The sequence below is a fragment of the Nicotiana tabacum genome, chromosome 12 (genome assembly GCF_000715075.1).
Source record: "Nicotiana tabacum cultivar K326 chromosome 12, ASM71507v2, whole genome shotgun sequence".
NCBI lineage: Eukaryota > Viridiplantae > Streptophyta > Magnoliopsida > Solanales > Solanaceae > Nicotiana > Nicotiana tabacum.
In genome coordinates this window covers 52,809,969-52,829,249 of record NC_134091.1, presented here as the reverse complement: position 1 = coordinate 52,829,249, position 19,281 = coordinate 52,809,969, and the positions used below count along the sequence as shown (strand labels likewise).

The window sequence follows — 19,281 nt, the reverse complement described above, 5'->3', positions numbered from 1 at the left end:
CCCCGTTATCTACTAGTCGACCTCGACCATATCACTTTCCACGTTATCGCTCCATGCTAAATCCCACTAAGGCAGATTTTGACCTATACAATAGTTTCAAATTCTTTTTAGGAAATTTTACATCATATAGCAAAGCTTTACACCCTATTTATTATAAATAAAAACCCTTTTAAAATATTATTTTCTATAGCTACCTTTTAGATTTTATAGCAAAATATGTATTTATGGTCACTTCCTACCGTTAAGCCATTAAATACGCTGTCTAATATTTTTCTCTCTCATTCTTTTAGTTTATTCTCTCCCAAAATCACCGCATAGTATATTTCTCTCTCCACGATCTCTCTATCCTCTCTCCTCTCTCTAGGCGACATGGAAACCTAGCAGCTACCATGGCCATGTAGCATTCATCGCAAGTTCCTATCCATCCATTTCCTGATGAGTTCATCCATACAAAATTGCAACTTTTATTCATATTTGGCACATAAACATTTATTCGATATGCAAGCTCCAAATTTCTCTCCCCAACTCTCTTCTTTATCAGCGCCATTGTCTCCCTCAATTTTTAATATTTTTTGCTCCAAAAAGTTGTGGTAAGTATTAAAGTTTTTGGATTTTTGGCCGGTTAAAACTTCTTCTTTTTCTCTTCAACAGTTTTTTTTTAAATATTCACCATTGTTAGGTTTTCTGCAGAATACCCACTAAAGCACAAAATTTCGAAAGGTCATATTTCGATACTATAAAAGCTTTGTTAGGTTTTCTGCAGAATACTCACTAAAGCACTCAATTTCGAAGCTTTCGATTTGCAAATCACTCAAGAGGAACCTGTATTTGCAGGTTCATCAGCAACTATTGAAGTCGAAAGGAGAACAAATATACGCAATGACCCTAATTGCAGATGTATTTATGTGTTCGAGTCAGAATACATTGATTTTTAGTTTGTACAGTGGTTTTCTCTTCTTGTATGTAGATGTATTTATATGTATTCAATAAGGCATACACTGATTTTTATTTTGTACAATAATTTTTGACTGTTGTGTTTAGATGTATTTATATGTATTTGAGTTCATACAACAACAATTTTAAATACATTGTTAGTTCTATCATTTTTATGTTATTCATCAATTAGTTATGCATTCAATCTAACTGTATTCATCTGTATTTTCAACCTAACTGTATCCATCTGTATTTAAAACAACAATACAGTGAAATATGCAGATCCAAAAATAAACTTGAATACATTGAACATAACTGTTAGATACAACAGAATACAAGCACTAGGTTTATTATAAAATATGCAGGCAGTAGGTTACTAGTACAGGTTGTATCAGGCATAAATACATGATGTATTCATATACAGAAAATCGAATTTCAAAGTATTTTTGTAGATACTTGTATCAATTCCGAGCAGAACCTCGAACAATGTTTTAAAAAAAAGAGAAAAAAAACTCGAAGTGTATCAGAAAAAAAAAAAAAAAAAGGGACCGAAACTCTTAAGAATGCTCTGTTTTTTGGTGTTTAACGTTTGATAAATCTTCTCATTAATTGAATTGATAATGTTGTGTGTTATAATTGATTTAGGTGAGTTATATTAAGAGTGTATCCCATTAAATTAGCAGCTTTCCGTTATTAAACAACTGGAGAGACCTATTATTACGTTGTATTCATGAATACATGTGAATACAGCGGCTGACAACTGGACTGTCCTATTTTTTAGCCAATTTTTGCTATTGTATTCATGAATACAGTAACTCGAATACATCGAACACATTACCATAACAATTAAAAGGTAGCTACGAAAAATAATTATATGATAGTTATAAGAAGTTATTAGCCACTAAACAATAGTCATTTCTGAAAATTCCTATTCTTTTTAGCAGCAGATTGCTTGGATTAATCTCTTGACCACCTCCTCAGAAACATAGGTCATGTTCTTTTTAGCCTAGTTTAACTTTCTTTCTATTTAGAATAGAGCTACATCACATTATTACAACAAAAAAATGAATTGAAAATAATGAAAATCAAGTATTCTTCTCATCTTTCTTCATTCAACTTATAAATATATGGAATGATAGCAGAGCTGTAATAGACCTGAATCATACATACAGTATGATCACTATATCGCAATGATTTTTCTTCGAATACTCACTATATTGGAATGATATTCTCTAATAATTTAGTGGTAGCGAACTAAACTATACCAAAAACATCATAGGCTTATCCAATTGTGGAAATTTATCTTCTCTAATAATTTAGTGGTAGCGAACTAAACTATACCAAAAACATCATAGGCTTATCCAATTGTGGAAATTTATCTTCTGTGCCTATGCAATGGCTGACTTGATTATCTGTTCTTGTTTTGGACGCCAAAATGATTTTTGAACAAATAGCAATCCTTCACCATCCTTTGAGTAAGACATCTTCACTTTCCATTTTGCTGACCTAGCCATATTCTCTATTTCAAGTATAGTTTCAGCATTGTCCCGCACAATCAACTTTCCTTCTGGCCTCAGAATCCTGTCCACTTCTGCAAATACTGGTACTATCTTGCACCTGTCAACAACAGTAAGTATCACATGTAACATAACTAAACAAAAATTTGTTGCCAGCAAGTTAACAGCACGGGTGCAGTAGGATTAACCTTTTCTTAATATCGGAGAAAAGATGATCTGCGTGAAGAAGATCATAAGATCTGGGATACGTGCTGAAGGATTCACACCAGTCATGGTAAATGCCAAAGAAGCCGCGTTCATATATAATTGGAAGTGTATCAGGCGAGTCAATTGGAACTACATTCATAACCCAGACTTTCAAGTCTTTCAGTGCTGCAGCAAATCTGTATCATCGAAGATAAGATATTTATCAAGAGCATGAAAAAAGTGGACTTAGTTTAAATGCTGGTAATACATGCACCTAATATCGACTCGAATCAGCCAATCAACTCTAAATTAGTTGGGTTGGCTATATGAATCCTTTTGTATCCGTTCAACTCTATGCAAGTTCATTTCATTCCAATACTAAAATATTCTTCTTTTAAGACGAAAAAAAATTAGGGGTTCTGTCTAGAGAGGTTATCTAAATATCACACTATCCCAACATGGATATACGAGTCTAACAAGAATGAAAGGAACCCTAACAAATAAAGGATTTAATGTAAATGTAACATTGATTAAGTTGTAATTCCAACTAGTTGGTATATATTGCCTATATGGATCATTTACTTCTATTGTATACTGTTAATAGGTAAGCTCATATTGATTCCGAAAGATTGCAAGTCTTTTCAGACAATATTCTTTGAAACACACAGATACACACACACAGAGGGAGAGAGGGAGAGAGAGAGGGAGAGAGAGAGGGAGAGAGAGGGAGGGAGGGAGAGAGAGAGAGAGAGAGAGGGAGGGGGAGAGAGAGAGAGAGAGAGAGAGAGAGAGAGAGAGAGGGAGGGAGGGAGGGAGGGAGGGAGGGAGGGAGGGAGGCGTTAATTGAGTTAGATGTGTTATTCTAAAAGTCTCATCTATGGAAACTTCATCTAGCAATCATCAATTAATTTCATCAAATCACTCTAAATTTTGCCAAAGCTTCTTTGTGAATTTTATTCCTTTAATCTTCAAAGAAAGGCAGTGATCACAGAGGAAATGAGTAGCTAAGAGATAATGAGCAAAATAGCGACTAATAAAAACTTACCCTCCATAAACAGCTTTCATATCCATGACATTCCTTACTGAAGACCAGTTAATGCCAAGACCATTTAAATACGATTTTGACACAACATGCTTCCAATGATCATAGTCTGCAGCAAAGTCTGCTGGGGCTGCTTTTCCATAGACTCCAACTTGAGAACTTGTCAACCAATAAGGAAGCTTCTCTGACCTCAATGGCCATTTTGACGGCCACCTTGAACCACGTTCAGATGCATCTGCTGGTGCTTTGTGCATACATGCCTCAAGTGTTATATTCCTGAATTGAGAAAATAACGAGTTAGGATTTTTTTTCAGGTCGAGTGTTCAGGAGATGAATAAATGTAGTTTTATCTGTAATAGAAGAGATGACAACAACAACAACAACAAAAAACCCAGTGTAATCCCACATGTGGGTCTGAGGAGGGTAGTATGTACGCAGACCTTACCCCTACCTTGTGAAGGTAGAGAGGCTGTTTCCGAACCTCCTAACAAATATAATTTTATATGGTGCTATTTCCCCTTTCTCTTTTTCAAATCAAAGCAGAAAGTTGAAACCATACTGATAGGTGTAAGCTCGGACCAGTCAAACCATAAGCACTATGAGTACAATAAAATGTATGCCTTCTTGATTTTGAGTCTTTACACAGACAAATAACATACTATGTCATGTAGTGGCTAAGTGGACATATATAATGTAGACAAGTAAATTTCCATTCTCCCCTAATAGCATATTTTCTATAGCTTTATAAACTTGTGTCTCCGGGTAGACTATTTGGATTTACGATTGTTATACAGAACTATAACAAAAGCCCGTGCTTGAGTGAATAAAAGAAAAGTACCAGGCTGCATCTGGATCATCAGCTTCTTCACACATAGGTGGGTCATTTTGTGTTCTACTCTGGTAGCAATCATTTGAAGTTGGCTTTCTGAATATAGCTACACCTACTTCATTTAGCTTATCTTCATTGATTTCCACTAGTTCCCAGCACATTGATTTAGTTAGTTCAGACATAGCTGCAAGACAATCAATCAAGGAGAGAGACATTAATCTATGACTTTCATTTGCAAATAAGAAAAGTCAACTAAGTCGAGCCACAATTACCTTCCCAAATTCCAACACTTTCTTCATCCTTCCGATATACTGGTGTAGCAGACCAAAGGAAGTGACCACCGGGCCGCAAGACACGATTCAATTCTAGGAGAAGTTTGCCACCTGCAATAAATTAGGACGTTTACCATCGGCTGGCGTTCCAAAACCAAGCAAAACTTGTAAAGATAGAGAGAGAGATTCACCTTCAATATGCCATGGAACTCTACAACGTGCACAATGGACAGCATCAAACACTTTACTGGGGAATGGTAGTCGTTTAGTTCCCATAACAGCTGATATAGCAGGGATGCCCCTTTCAAGTGCAAATTGTACTTGGGCTTCGTGCTCATCCTTGGGGGCAAGTGACATTGCTAGTACATCTCTTTCAAAGAGGTATCCTCCAAAGCTGGCCACTCCACACCCAACATCCAAAATAACACGTGTTTGTTTTCCCCATGAAATTTGAGGCAGGGACTGCATTGCAACCAATATCAGCAAAGCATACAATAGGAAGAGGTACATAATCTTCAGCATGAAATCTGTGGTGATAAATTTCAGCCAATTGACTGATCACTGATATGCAAAACACATTAGTGAAAGGAGGCCGCTCTAAGTTTCTATAGAGTCTCCGGAAGCTTATTTTCTCTGGTCTAATATGCAGGAACAAATCAAAATCTTGAAAGCATTGTTCAAGTCTGTTAGTTGCTATGTTTTAGGACTGCAGTTTAGCTGTGAATAGTTGCAGTTACTTTGACTGCAACTACTTAGTTTTAATTCTGCAGTTATTAGTTATTACTTTTCCCAGTATCTTGTTAGTTTTTTTTAAGTAGATCATGTGCTGATATTCAGGACCATGAAGTTAGTAATTAAGTTTTTCTTATAAATTGTAACTTAGATTACAATGAAAAGTAATCCTTGTTCTGTATTAGTCTTCTGCTCTCTTTTCAGATTTCTTCTCTATTCTTCATTCCTTTAATATTCTGCTCTTTCATTAATCACAAACATTCACTTGTTTCCTGGTTTGTTGATTAAAATTAACAACAATTGGTATCAGAGCTATTTTTTCTTGAGGGGCCTGTGTGAGTGCAAGCAGATTCTGTGGACGCCATGAATGGAGAAACAAGTTTTTCTTCAATCGCACCACCAACCTTTGATGGAGAAAGTTATCAGATCTGGGCAGTTAGAATGCAGACCTATTTGGAAGCATTGGATCTTTGGGAGGCTGTTGAAGATGATTACGAAATTGCTCCCTTGCCAAACAATCCCACGATGGCTCAACTCAAAAATTACAAGGAGAGGAAAATCAGAAAGTCAAAGGCAAAGGCATGCTTGTTTGCTGCAGTTTCATCCACCATCTTTACTCGTATCATGTCTCTGAAGTCAGCAAAAGAGTTATGGGATTATCTCAAGACTGAATATGAAGGAGATGAAAAAGTTCGAGGAATGCAAGTGCTGAATTTGGTGCGTGAATTTGAGTTGCAAAGGATGAAAAAGAGTGAAACCATAAAGGAATATTCTGACAGACTTCTTAACATAGCAAATTGTGTCAGATTGTTGGGTTCCACTTTAAACGATTCAAGGATCGTTAAGAAAATCCTTGTAATGGTGCCTGAAAGATTTGAGGCTACCATTACAACCTTAGAAAATACTAGTACTTGCCCAAAATCACACTAGCAGAGCTCTTGAGTGCTTTTCAAGCACAAGAGCAACGACGTGTTATGAGACAAGAAGGAGCTGTTGAAGGATCCTTACCAGTGAAGTATCAAGACAGTAAAAGAAACCAGAAGAAGCAGAACAAAAAGATCCAAGGAGCAAACAATGAGAATGTTGGAAACAGCAACAAAATCAAGACTGGAAGCAAGAAGACAAACGTTCCGCCTTGTCAACATTGTGGCAAAAAAGGTCACCCTCCTTTCAAATGTTGGAGGAGACCTGATGCAAAGTGCATCAAGTGCAATCAGCAGGGTCACGAAGCTGTAATTTGCAAAAGCAAAATTCAGCAACATGAAGTAGAAGCTCAAGTTGTTGAACAAGAAGAAGACGATCAACTCTTTGTTGCAACTTGTTTCACAAGTCGCGATTCAAATGAAAGTTGGTTAATCGATAGTGGTTGCACTAACCACATGACGTATGATAAGGCGTTGTTCAAAGAGTTAAGGAGCACTGAGACGAAGAAAGTTAGAATTGGAAATGGTGAGTATATTCATGCTAAAGGAAAGGGCACCATAGCCATTGCAAGTTGTTCAGGAACTAAGTTTATCACACATGTTCTCTATGTCCCAGATATTGATCAAAATCTGCTAAGTGTTGGTCAATTAATGGAGAAAGGATACGTACTTCACTTCGTAAACAAAGCATGTGTGATAGAAGATCCATCAGGCCATGAGATATTCAAGGTCAAAATGGTGGGCAAGAGTTTCTCACTAAATCCATTGGAGGAGGAGCAAACTGCTTTTCAAGTCAAAGAAAGTGTCACAGAAGTTTGGCATAAGAGGCTCGGGCACTATCATCATGAGGGGTTGTTGCGAATAAAATCTAAAAGGATGGCAAATGATCTTCCAGAGTTCGATGATCCCATTCCATACTGCAAAGCATGTCAGTTTGGAAAGCAAAATAGGAAATCCTTTCCTAAGTCAACCTGGAGAGCCACTCACAAGCTGCAATTGATCCATACAGATGTATCTGGTCCTCAAAGAACTCCGTCATTAGCAGGTAGTCGATATTATATTGCTTTCATTGATGATTTTACAAGAATGTGCTGGATTTATTCCTTGAAATTCAAATCAGAAGTAGCTAGAGTGTTTTGGAAGTTCCAGAAAATGGTGGAAAACCAAAGTGGCTGCAAAATTCAAGTTCTAAAGTCAGATAATGGAAAAGAATACACCTCAGAAGAATTTAATTTGTTTTGTGAGGAATCTGGCATTGAACACCAGCTTACTGCTCCTTATACTCCGCAACAAAATGGAGTTAGTGAAAGAAGAAACAGATATATCCTAGAGATGACAAGATGCATGTTACATGAGAAGAATCTACCCAAGCAAGTTCGGGGCAGAAGCAGCTCATACGGCTGTTATTTTACAAAACAGGCTTCCCACAAGAGCATTGAAGAATCAACCACCTTTCGAAGCATGGTATGATTATAAACCATCTCTGAATTTTCTTAGAATATTTGGATGTCTGTGCTTCACTCACGTTCCACAAATCAAGAGGGATAAATTAGATAAAAGAGCACTTCCAGGCATCTTTATTGGCTATAGTTCTGTTGCAAAAGCTTATAAAGTGTTCCAGCCACAAACGGGAAAGATTATTGTAAGTAGAGATGTGCACTTTATGGAAGATGAAGGGTGGAACTGGGACGATGCAGATAAGAAGGATCTGACTTCAAAGTTCAAGTTGCCTGCTTCAGATACATTAGATCAAAGTATCACAAGAGATGGGAAAAATGATTTGGTGGATCACATTCCTGTTCGAGGCACACGAGTACTTTCTGATGTTTATCAGAGAAGTAACATTGCAATTTGGGAACCTGCTCATTATGAAGAAGAAGAAGAATGAAGATTGGAGTGCTGCAATGAAAGAGGAGTTGCTCATGGTTAAAAAGAACAAAACATGGGAGTTAGTTGATCGACCTCAAAACAGAAAGGTGATTGGAGTCAAATGGGTGTACAGAACTAAGCTTAATGCTGATGGCTCAATCAACAAGCATAAAGCTAGGCTCGTTGTCAAAGGATATGCTCAAATATTCGGTGTGGACTACTCAGATACCTTTGCACCAGTAGCGAGACTTGACACTATTAGGCTTTTACTCGCTGTTGCAGCACAAAAGAAATGGAAAGTGTACCAGTTAGATGTCAAATCAGCATTCCTGCAGGGGGAGATCTATGTAGAGCAACCAGAAGGCTATGTGAAAGAAGGAGAAGAAGATAAAGTCTATCTTCTTAAAAAGGCACTCTATGGATTGAAACAAGCTCCAAGAGCTTGGTACAATAGAATTGATGACCATTTACTCAGTTTAGGCTTTGAAAAAAGCTTATCTCAGTCCACTTTGTATGTCAAATATAGTGGAAATGATACTCTAATTATTTCACTTTATGTTGATGATCTTCTGGTTACAGGAAGTAGTGCATATCAAATTGAAGATTTCAAACAAGAAATGATGAAAGTGTTTGAAATGACAGATCTTGGGCTTATGTCTTACTTCCTAGGCATGGAGATTAAACAAGATCGGGGTGAAGTGTTCATTTGTCAGAAAAAATATGCAAAAGAGATACTAAAAAAGTTTTGCATGGAAGACTGCAATGAGATGAGCACTCCGATGAATCAAAAAGAAAAATTGAGCAAAGAAGATGGAACACAGAAAGTGGATGAGTCATATTTTAGAAGTTTGGTTGGGTGTCTGATGTATCTAACAGCAACAAAGCCTGACATTCTCGATGTTGTAAGTATTCTATCTCGCTTCATGCATTGTGCAAGTGAAGTGCATTTAAAGGCGGCAAAAAGGGTGATCAGATATGTCAAAGGAACGACTGATTTTGGAATCAAGTTTAAAAGTTGTGAACAACTCAAACTAACTGGTTTTTCCGATGGGTGGTTCAGTTGACGACATGAAGAGCACTTCTGAATACTGTTTCACTATTGGTTCAGGTGTCTTTTCATGGAGTTCCAAAAAGCAGGATACAATAGCTCAATCGACAGCGGAAGCAGAATTTGTGGCAGCAGCAGCTGCGGTGAATCAAGCATTGTGGTTGAGGAAAAGATCTTCATATTGAGCAGAAAGAAGAAACTGAGATATTTGTTGACAATCAGGCAGCAATAGCTATTTCTCATAATCCTGTTTTCCATGGAAAGACGAAACCCTTTAATATCAAGTTGTTTTTCTTGAGAGAAGTCCAGAAGAATGGGGAGGTGACTCTCATTTATTGCAAATCAGATGATCAATTAGCTGATGCTTTTACCAAACCATTGTCAGTTCACAAGTTCGAGTCTTTGAGATCGAAACTTGGTGTCTGCAGATCCTAAAGCAAGGAGGAGTGTTAGTTGCTATGATTTAGGACTGCAGTTTAGCTGTGAATAGTTGCAGTTACTTTGACTGCAGTTACTTAGTTTTAATTCTGCAGTTATTACTTTTCCCAGTATCTTGTTAGTTTTTTTAAAGTAGATCATGTGCTGATATTCAGGACCATGAAGTTAGTAGTTAAGTTTTTCTTATAAATTGTAACTTAGATTACAATGAAAAGTAATCCTTGTTCTGTATTAGTCTTATGCTCTCTCTTTTAAGATTTCTTCTCTGTTCTTCATTCCTTTAATATTCAGCTCTTTCATTAATCACAAACATTCACTTGTTTTCTGGTTTGTTGATTAAAATAAACAACAAAGTCAAATTGAATCATATGGAACACCTACTAACGGCACCTAGTACCCATGAAAATTCTAAGAGTAATATATAATTGGGTTTCGCGTGGAAGTATCACCTAAATCAAATTATCTTATCGTTGATCTTCAAATTGGTATTAAAAGCAAATGATGTACATTTTGCCATATGAATCTAAAGAAAGCCACAAACTAACCAATTTGTGATGCATGGAGTGAAAAATTAACACCACGATTACGAATCAATAATTATAGATAGCATGCAGTAGCACAGAGACTTAAGCAAAACTTGCCTTCTGGAGGAAATCTATGTAATGAAGAGCACCTTGCTTAAACTGAGTACCTCCACCAGGGAAAGTAAGGTACTCTCCAGTAACTTTGACCCAGTTTTGGTGCCCCTTGACCTTGGCTAGCTTTCCATGAGGAACATTAGAGTACCATATCTGTCCAACCATAAAATGCAAGTTACTTGGCTTATCAAATTATTAATCAGCAGCAAATGGATATATAAGCAGAAACAAGATATACCTGCTCTCTGCTCCTAGGCCATCCAATTGGCTGCTTGTATCCTGAAGGCAAAGGAACAAGGCAAGTTGAAGCTTCAATAGGGCAGTGCCTCTCACGATGTTCATAGTGCGAGGTACTTGGGAGCTTCCTTATAGCTTGCACATTATCCAGGCAAGGAATATAATCTGGTCCAGCATCAGTTTTACATGTCTTCCACTTTGGTGAATCCTGTGACTCATTCTCCTTTTTAGACTCAGCAGCCTGAGTTGACCATGGCCCATTTTGTGTAGTAGTTTCTTTTAAAATCTCTGATTGATCTCCAGCTGGGAAAATCTCATTCTCTTCCTCTCCCTTTTTTGACTTTAAGACAATGTTCTCATCTTCTGCTGTTGTCTCGGCACCATCTGGATTTGAGTCTTCACCTCCATTATCTGACTCGCCACTGGTAGAAGTTGAGCCTTTCTCTCTCGAATCTACTTCCTCGCTCTCTAGATTTGAACTCTCACCGCTAGACTGTGATTCATCAGTGGATCCAGAATCTTCTTGATTTTCTTCTCCATTACTTAAATTAGAGTTTTCTCCTTCCCTTTCCTCATTTTGGTAACTATCCAGCCCTTTTTCATCTGAAAACTCCTCCATAGACCTTCCCCTTCTAAACCCCTTCTCCCCCTGGAATGTTACATCCTCTTCTCTCTTTGCATTGACTGTAAAATCGCCAGAAATGCCTGTATACTGCCCCGAAAGTTTCTTGGTTACTTTCAATGTTGAAGATATCTCTGAGTTTACAAGAGGCATACTAAATAATGCCATCAGCATCCATATCCCAACTAAAGAAATTCCAAGAGAAGTCACAACATTGATTTTTGAACAGCAATCGGATGATTTCCTGCCACCAAAATGGGAGCTACTTCCCCCAGCCATAATATTTGATCTTATCCGTCCCTGGACATTTTGAGAAAAAATAATTGAAATATCAAATGTAGTAGCCTAAAATGTCTGATAAACTAGGTTCGAGAACAGAGAATGGTAAAACCACAACAGAAACAAGCATCAAAAGTCTGTCATTTAAATGCAGGTATGGACAAAATTTACCTACACAACACATCATACATCCCTTAGATATTTCTAGCTTTTTTCTTTTATAAAACTAAGAGAAAAGGCTGCAATTGTTTTTTATCAAGCACGTCTAATGAAATACTAGGTGAACACTCAAATACTCATGAGAACTCGTGAAAGAATTCATTCAAAAACATCACAGTGAATTCCAAAAAATTTACACAACCTGAATTTTGGCCTAGCTCAATTCCAAAAGAAACTCTAACAACATTTTTCCACCAAAAAGCTTTCCATGTCTGAGTTTTGGATCTCTAAGCATTCCACATATACAAAGAGGCAGATCTAGGCACGTTCTACGGGTTCAACTGAACTGAACCCATTGCTTTCAGCTCAAACTATGATTAGATATGTTACATAAAAATTTAAGATGTATACTTATGATAAGATCAAATTCGTTCTGAACCCAGCGACTCTAGAACCTAGGTTCGCCTCTGCTGATATATAGACCTCATCATAAACCTCATGAAAATAGTAAAATCAAGTTTTCTTGTCCGTGTCTGGTAAATCTGTAATTACTCTGTCAAACTCTCAAACAAGAAAACCACATTTCTAGTCCATGATACTACTAAAACAGGATATGAGTATCAAAACTACAAGATCCCTTAACAACATAACAAAATTACAGAACAAAAATGTCATTTTGCAAGATCAATCCCATCTCGAAGTTGCAAACCAAAAAACAATCAAATAATACAAAACAAAGCAAAAAGTTAGAGCATTCTATTAACCAACAGAAATAAAGCTCACCCTTTTTCCAAAAAAAGAGGAAAATGAAGGGAAAAGGGGTATAAAGAGGACAGATTCACATTATTATGGGAACAGAAAGAAAGGGAAAATTGTACCTTTTATGATGGGGGTATATAGGAACTTCAAACTTGGGCAAAGCAAATTAGTGTTTGAAGCTCATTTTCTTGTTAAAAGGGTGGAAATATCAGATCTTGGGTTGGGGGAATTCAGAATCTTGATTTTGTTTGAGATTTATAAAGGCATTGCAAAGAGATGGGTTGCATTCACGCGTAGGCAAATATTTTATGAAAATATAAGTATGATGAGTGATGTTACTCATGACCGACAGCCTAGGATTACCATCATATGATAAGACCAGCGCCAAAAATTGACAGATCAAAAACGTCGTTAAACAAAATTGATTGTAAAAGAATTTTACTATAAGAAGTAACCTAAAAAACAACTGCAGCTAACGGTTTATTGTCAATTCATACAAGTTATACTCCCATTATTTCAATTTATTTATTTATTTATATGCCAAAGTTTGATTGTATCGAAGTTAAATAAGAAAGAAAAATCTTTAAACCTTGTGATATTAAATATGATATATATGAGTTTTGTGGCTCTAAATTATGTTATTAAAATTAAATTATTTATAAATATAAAAGAATATCGTTATATAGTGCTACATAAAATAAAACGAAAAGTAAATAGTTTCATATATTTCTATGAAGAAAAAGAAAACAACCTAGTTGTTCACTGGTGCAAATTAACTCTTTCCGGACAACAGAGAATGTTCCCCAATCTTTTGCATATTTGGGTCTTCCACATTGTACTTATCCTTTTTGATTATGTACGGATTGGGGTCTATGCCTAATTAGGGGTGGGCGTTTAGTCGGTTCGGTTCGATTTTAAAAAATTCGATTCGTTTATTTGGTTTTCAGTTTTATAAAAGTAGTAATCGAAATCGAACTGAAATAAGTTCGGTTCAGTTCGGTTTAAGAAATTCGGTTCGGTTTATTTCGGTTCGGTTTTCGATTTGAACATTATCATATTGGGTTCTCTCTGTGTAATAATTGGACTGACGAATTTGTTGGTTTTCTTTCAAAATTTCGGTAAATTTGACTGAAACCAACCGAAAATTTGTTGGTTTGCTAATAATTCGATTTTTCGGTTAACCGAACCAAATAAACTAATAACCGAAAACCGAACCGAAAAACTGGAATTTTAAAATTTTAAACCGAAACCGATCGAAAAAATCGAATAACCGAAAACAAAATAAAATTATTTTCGATTCGGTCGGTTTTTTCAGTTCGGACCAAAATATGCCCGCCCCTATGCCTAACCCCCGCATGGTTCTTTTGTTTATTAAGACAAAAAAAGGTCTTCCATATTTTGTCTAAGTTTTGAACTATCCAAATAGTGAGGACTACTCCGTGATATTTAAGAACAATAACTCAAAATACTTACTAGTTGTTTGAATTCTGTACTTGTATTAAACATACAGAAGTTGAATAGTTTTATAATATTTATTTTTATTATTACTTATTATTGTATTATATTGTCAATTAAATCTATTATTACGACTTATAACAATGAATGACTTATTTTATATATAAAAACGAGCTTGGTGCGGTGGAATTGTTATATTATTTCTATTTTCCATTTTATCCTTATTATTGTTTAATAACTTCATGTACTATTTACCGAACTTTTTTCTTTTTTACATCACCTCGTTACCTTAATTTGTCTTCATCATATTTAAGCCCTTCCTTTTCGTATACTCTTACTGTCACTCACTATACATGTTTCTCGTCACTTTCTTGTTATCTTTTTTGTTTTTTAGTTTTTGGTTTTTGAGTTTGATCATTTTAATCTTCACAGTAATTAAAGGTATTTTAATAAGTCTATCAGTTATCATGCATTATGCTACAATCAAATTAAACACAAAATATGTTATTGAAGTACAACAAATAATACAGTCTATACAAATATTATTTTAACAATATAATACAATTCAATGTAAAATGAAGTTATGAAAAACATATGTCTTAACATGCTCTTAATTAGACTTTTATCAAAAACAAATTTAAATTCATACTTAGTAGGCGTGTGGACATAAAAATTATAATTTTTTTGAAATTTGAAATTGTGTTTAGACATACATTTCGCTTGAAAAAATATTACAATTTTGTGAGTGGGGAAACAAAAATTTCTGAAAATTTTGAAAAAGTAGTTTTTGAAAAAAATCATTTCCAAAAACTTGCAAAATTTTATGGACAAACACGTTTTTTTTTTTAAAAATCGAACAAAAGAAAAAATTATCTACGGATAAACGGATCCTTAACTTTTTAAATCTAAAGTGCTACGAGCGTACAATACTTTTAAGGATGTGATATCTGAAATTCTGAATCGTGTACCGGAAGATGAGTGAATCATTGACCAATTTCAGTCAAATTTTAGTCTAACGGATAACCAAAAAACAAGTTACCAAATAATTTAGAAGAGAAAGAAAGAATAATAAAATAGTTCATCCCAGCTTAGAGTGAGGAAGAGGACCATTTTTTTTATTATTCCCTTTTAGGGTGACTTCACTATTATTGATGTGCTTATAAAAGACTAAGAACATTTTATTTTATTATGATAAGACTAATGTGATCTCTACCTTAAAGTCATATGGGTGTGATTATTGAAATATTAATTAATTGGATGGTTAAATGATATAGTATTCACCGACAAATGTTTGAATCGGAATGAAAGAGAAATTGGGACCCTTGCATGTGCCAAATTGGAGAAGTTTCTCTCACCTATCACATTTTATTATGATATAAGACTAATGTGTTCTCTACCTAGACATGAATCACCGTTCACCGACACCTCTCATTTTTGTTAAAACTTTAAATGATAGGTTTGAATAGGGGGAAAAACCCACTGATGCTTGATTTTACACGAAACTTGTTTACGTTAAGGAGCCGGTTTTCCGTTCATGCAGAATAATTAAAATGTGAAACCAGTCGAGCTAAAGCGTCGGATTTTCTTCGCCGAAAAATTGTAGAATACACTTATGCTAGTTAGTGTGATTGTGAAAATGGTTCAAAATTTGTTTTAGATCTCATATTCAAATACTAGAGGTAGGGTTTTATATAGGTCGGGTTGGTTCGAATTTTTCAATTACCAAACCAAATCAATTGTGTCGAATTTTTAAATATATAAACTAAACCAAACCAAACCAACAAAAGTCGGGTTTTTCAATCTCGTTTTTTTTGTTTTCTCGGGGTTTTCTATTTTTTTTCCTCGTAAAATTTTCATAGCACAAAACATGTAACTTGTGCTCCAAATATTTTTTTTAGTTTTCGTAGGATACAACTATATAAGGTGTTACCCAAGAAAATTACACAAATAATGTGAGATGAGTCATGATATTGTACTAAAATATTTAACAATAAAGATAATGAAATTGCATAAAAATAAATATTATTAATTAATAAACCATAATAAAAATGAGCATAATCTAAAAGTACTAAGTAGTATACAACTATATAAGGTGTTTTCCGAGAAAATAATACATAAAAAATGTGAGATGAGTTGTGACATTGTAATAAAATATTCAACAACAAATATAATGAAATTGCATAAAGCCATAATGAAAATAAACAGAATCTAAAAGTATTAAGTCATGTTACAATAAGTACAACTAATAAAAAAAACTAAAAATCATTAACTACATGATTAAACAATTAAAAAAAAAAGTTATACCTTTTCACTATTTAAACCAATACAAAACTAAAAAAATAAATATCCAATACTATCGTCATTTTAGTATTGAATTGAATTTCCTTTGTTAGTATTAGTATTGATTTGGTTTTAGTTTGGGCTTTATTTGAGTTACAAATATTTATGAACAATAAAACATATTGGATCATTCAATAATTCTAAGTTCAAACTAGAAATAACATGTTAAAAGAGAGAACTATGAAAAAGTTTAAAAAATATTTATAATTAATGTTATAATAAATATTTTTATGTATAAAATATTTTTAAAACTTGTATACATATAATATCGGGTTTGGTTTCGTTTTGACTTTGTTTAGTTATAACCAAATCAAACCAATTATGATTGATTTTTTTCAACCTCAAACCAAATCAAACAAAATTATAGTCGAATTATTTTTTCGGTTTGACTCGGATTATCGATTTTGATGGAATTTGTCGGTTTTCGTTATACACCCCTACCTAGACGTAACACTTCTCACTAGTATTTTTCTTAAATCTCGTTATGTGAATTCCTTATGTGAAAGCATTAAAGTGATAAGTTTCAATACTTAACTATTTGAAATAACATTCTTTATGTTGGCTGGCTAATATTATAAAAAAAAAATTGATTAAAGTCAAAATTGTATTAATCAAAAGCATATTTGTACAATGCCAAGTAGTTGCTGACCAACTACTTTCCTGAATATAAGTTTAATCCTAGATTACAAGTTTTTATCCATGTCTATTACACATCTAGGAATTGCTCATAAGACTAGATACAGAAGATGTACACTACATTACATATAAAGAACACTAAGGAAATCGATCTAAGCTGTGTAATGTGTGCTGCGAGGATGGATATCTTCTGCCTCTAGTGTGCACATAAAGGACAATCTTTCTGCAGATTATGTGCTCCTCAAAAGTGCCTTGCTGGAATCTAATCATGTTTCTTTCCCTCCATATATTGTAAACTAGCATAGCAAACACATAGCTAGCAATGATCCTATGCCCTGTCTTCTTTCTAGCCATGCGACATGCCCAGCTGAGCTCCTCTTTCCAACTAGCTATGTTCCTTCCCATGCCTAACCAAACCAGTAGTCTGCTCCACACTCTCTTTGTTACTGAGCATTCAAAGAATAGATGCTCTATTGTTCAGTACTTGATTTGCAGAATGCACAATCATGAGGCACCTGCACACCAATTTTGTATAGTTTGTCCACTATGGCTAGTCTTTTATGTGCAACCAGTCATAGGATAAATTTGAATTTAGGATGGATGCTTGTCTACAAGACTATGTTCTTCTAAGGGACCTTTTGATACCGGGGCATCAGCATGAGGTAGGCTTGCTTAATCGAAAATTGCTCTTGCACCAGCAATATCTTCAGTCTATCAATCAAGGAGCCATGCGTGGATTGACTCTTCAGGGTCTCTCTTGTCTCTAAGATTTTCCTGATCACCCAAGTTGCAGCCTTAAGTGTAGGCATGTGCTCAAGTTCTATTTTTTATGTAGAAATTATGTACCTATTTTATCCACAAATAGTATTTTTTTCATTACAACATCCCATAACTGTTTGAGTACAACAACTTTGTTCTAAATGCACAGACTTATGACATTTAGGTCACTAGCAGTTTGAGGCATACAAATATTTTCTCAGGATACCAGTGCTTTTTTGTGATGGATGCCACACCAATCCACAAGAATGATTTGCACACTGTTTCAATCATCTTCATAACCTTCTTGGGGAGGAGGAATATTTGTGCCCAGTAGGTCTGAATACCAAACAATACTGACTTGATCAGTTATAATATACTAGAGTAAGAAAGCAGCCTGGCAGACCAACAATTGATTCTTCCTGTGATCTTCTCAATTAGGTGTAGGCATTGATGTACAGTTAACTTTTTAGATGACAATGGCACTCCCGTAGTACATTATTCAAACCCCAGTAGCTTCATGATAGCCTGTCTTTCATATGCATCCACCCCAACTAGGTAAATAGAGATTTTATCAGTGTTAGCTTGTAGCCCAAAAGCTGCAGAAAACCTATGAAAAGCGCCCCGAAGGAGTTTGATGGATTCAATGTCTGCTCTACAGAACATGAGCAAATCATCAGGAAAAACATATATGGATGATGCCCAACTTCCTGCATCTAGGATGGAAATTGAAATCACCATTCTCTGCCAATTGCATCACTTCTCTTTGCAGGTTCTCCATAGCAATGATAAAGAGGTATGGGGACATGGGATCCCCTTGTCTAATCAGAAATAGTTTTGTAAGTCTTCCATTTAGCACTAAGGGGTATGAGACAGTGGCAACACATTCCATAATCCATTCAATGAATTTTAAATGGAACCCAAGATCATTGAGCATTCTTCTCAAAAACCTCCAGTCTATAGTATCATAGGCATTTCTTAAGTCTACTTTCATAACACATCTAGGAGAGACACCTTTTCTATTGTACCCTTTGAACAACTCATAGTTGTAGAGTATATTGTCAATGATACTTCTTCCTTCTATAAAAGCAGACTGTGAGTGCCTAATTAGATTACCAATCACCTTTTTGATTCTTAGTTGTAAAACCTTGAAAATAATCTTGTGAAAGGTATTACAACAAGCAATAGATCTATAGTCTTTGGCCTGAGATGGTGAGCTAACTTTAGGAATCAGTATAATAGTTGTGCAATTCACCTTTCTCAAAAGTTTTCCTATTTCAAAGAAGCTTTGCACTGCAACATAAACTTCCTTCTTCATTAGGTCCCAGTTTTTGGTGAAAAACTCTATAGGATATCCATCAATCTCTGGAGCTTTGTCATTGGTTGTATCAATGCACTTTTCTGTTCCATACTCAAGCACGGTCCTTTTTTTTATAACTTCTGAGTTTGGACATATAATGTGACCACTGCAATTTTCCATTAGCCCTGTGAAGAATGTAATAAACTCTGTTTTCACCTGTGTAGGGTCTGTGAGTTTTATCCCTGCATCTGTATATACATATGTGATTGTATTTTTTCTTTGTCTGATATTCCATTGCGCATGCAAGTACT

General features: G+C 35.2%; 1 protein-coding gene across 1 annotated transcript; it reads right to left on the bottom strand.

Annotated features, from left to right (window-relative positions):
• Positions 1 to 2,009: 2,009 nt before the first annotated feature.
• LOC107804239 (putative methyltransferase PMT26) lies at positions 2,010 to 12,849 on the bottom strand. The gene is made up of 9 exons (XM_075226480.1): positions 12,603 to 12,849; positions 10,666 to 11,586; positions 10,431 to 10,580; positions 4,971 to 5,241; positions 4,780 to 4,890; positions 4,517 to 4,691; positions 3,682 to 3,954; positions 2,639 to 2,833; positions 2,010 to 2,550 (listed from the first exon to the last, which is right to left on the bottom strand). The coding sequence occupies exons 2-9, from the start codon at positions 11,563 to 11,565 to the stop codon at positions 2,322 to 2,324; spliced, it is 2,304 nt and encodes a 767-aa protein (XP_075082581.1). The 5' UTR covers positions 11,566 to 11,586; positions 12,603 to 12,849; the 3' UTR covers positions 2,010 to 2,321.
• Positions 12,850 to 19,281: the final 6,432 nt, after the last annotated feature.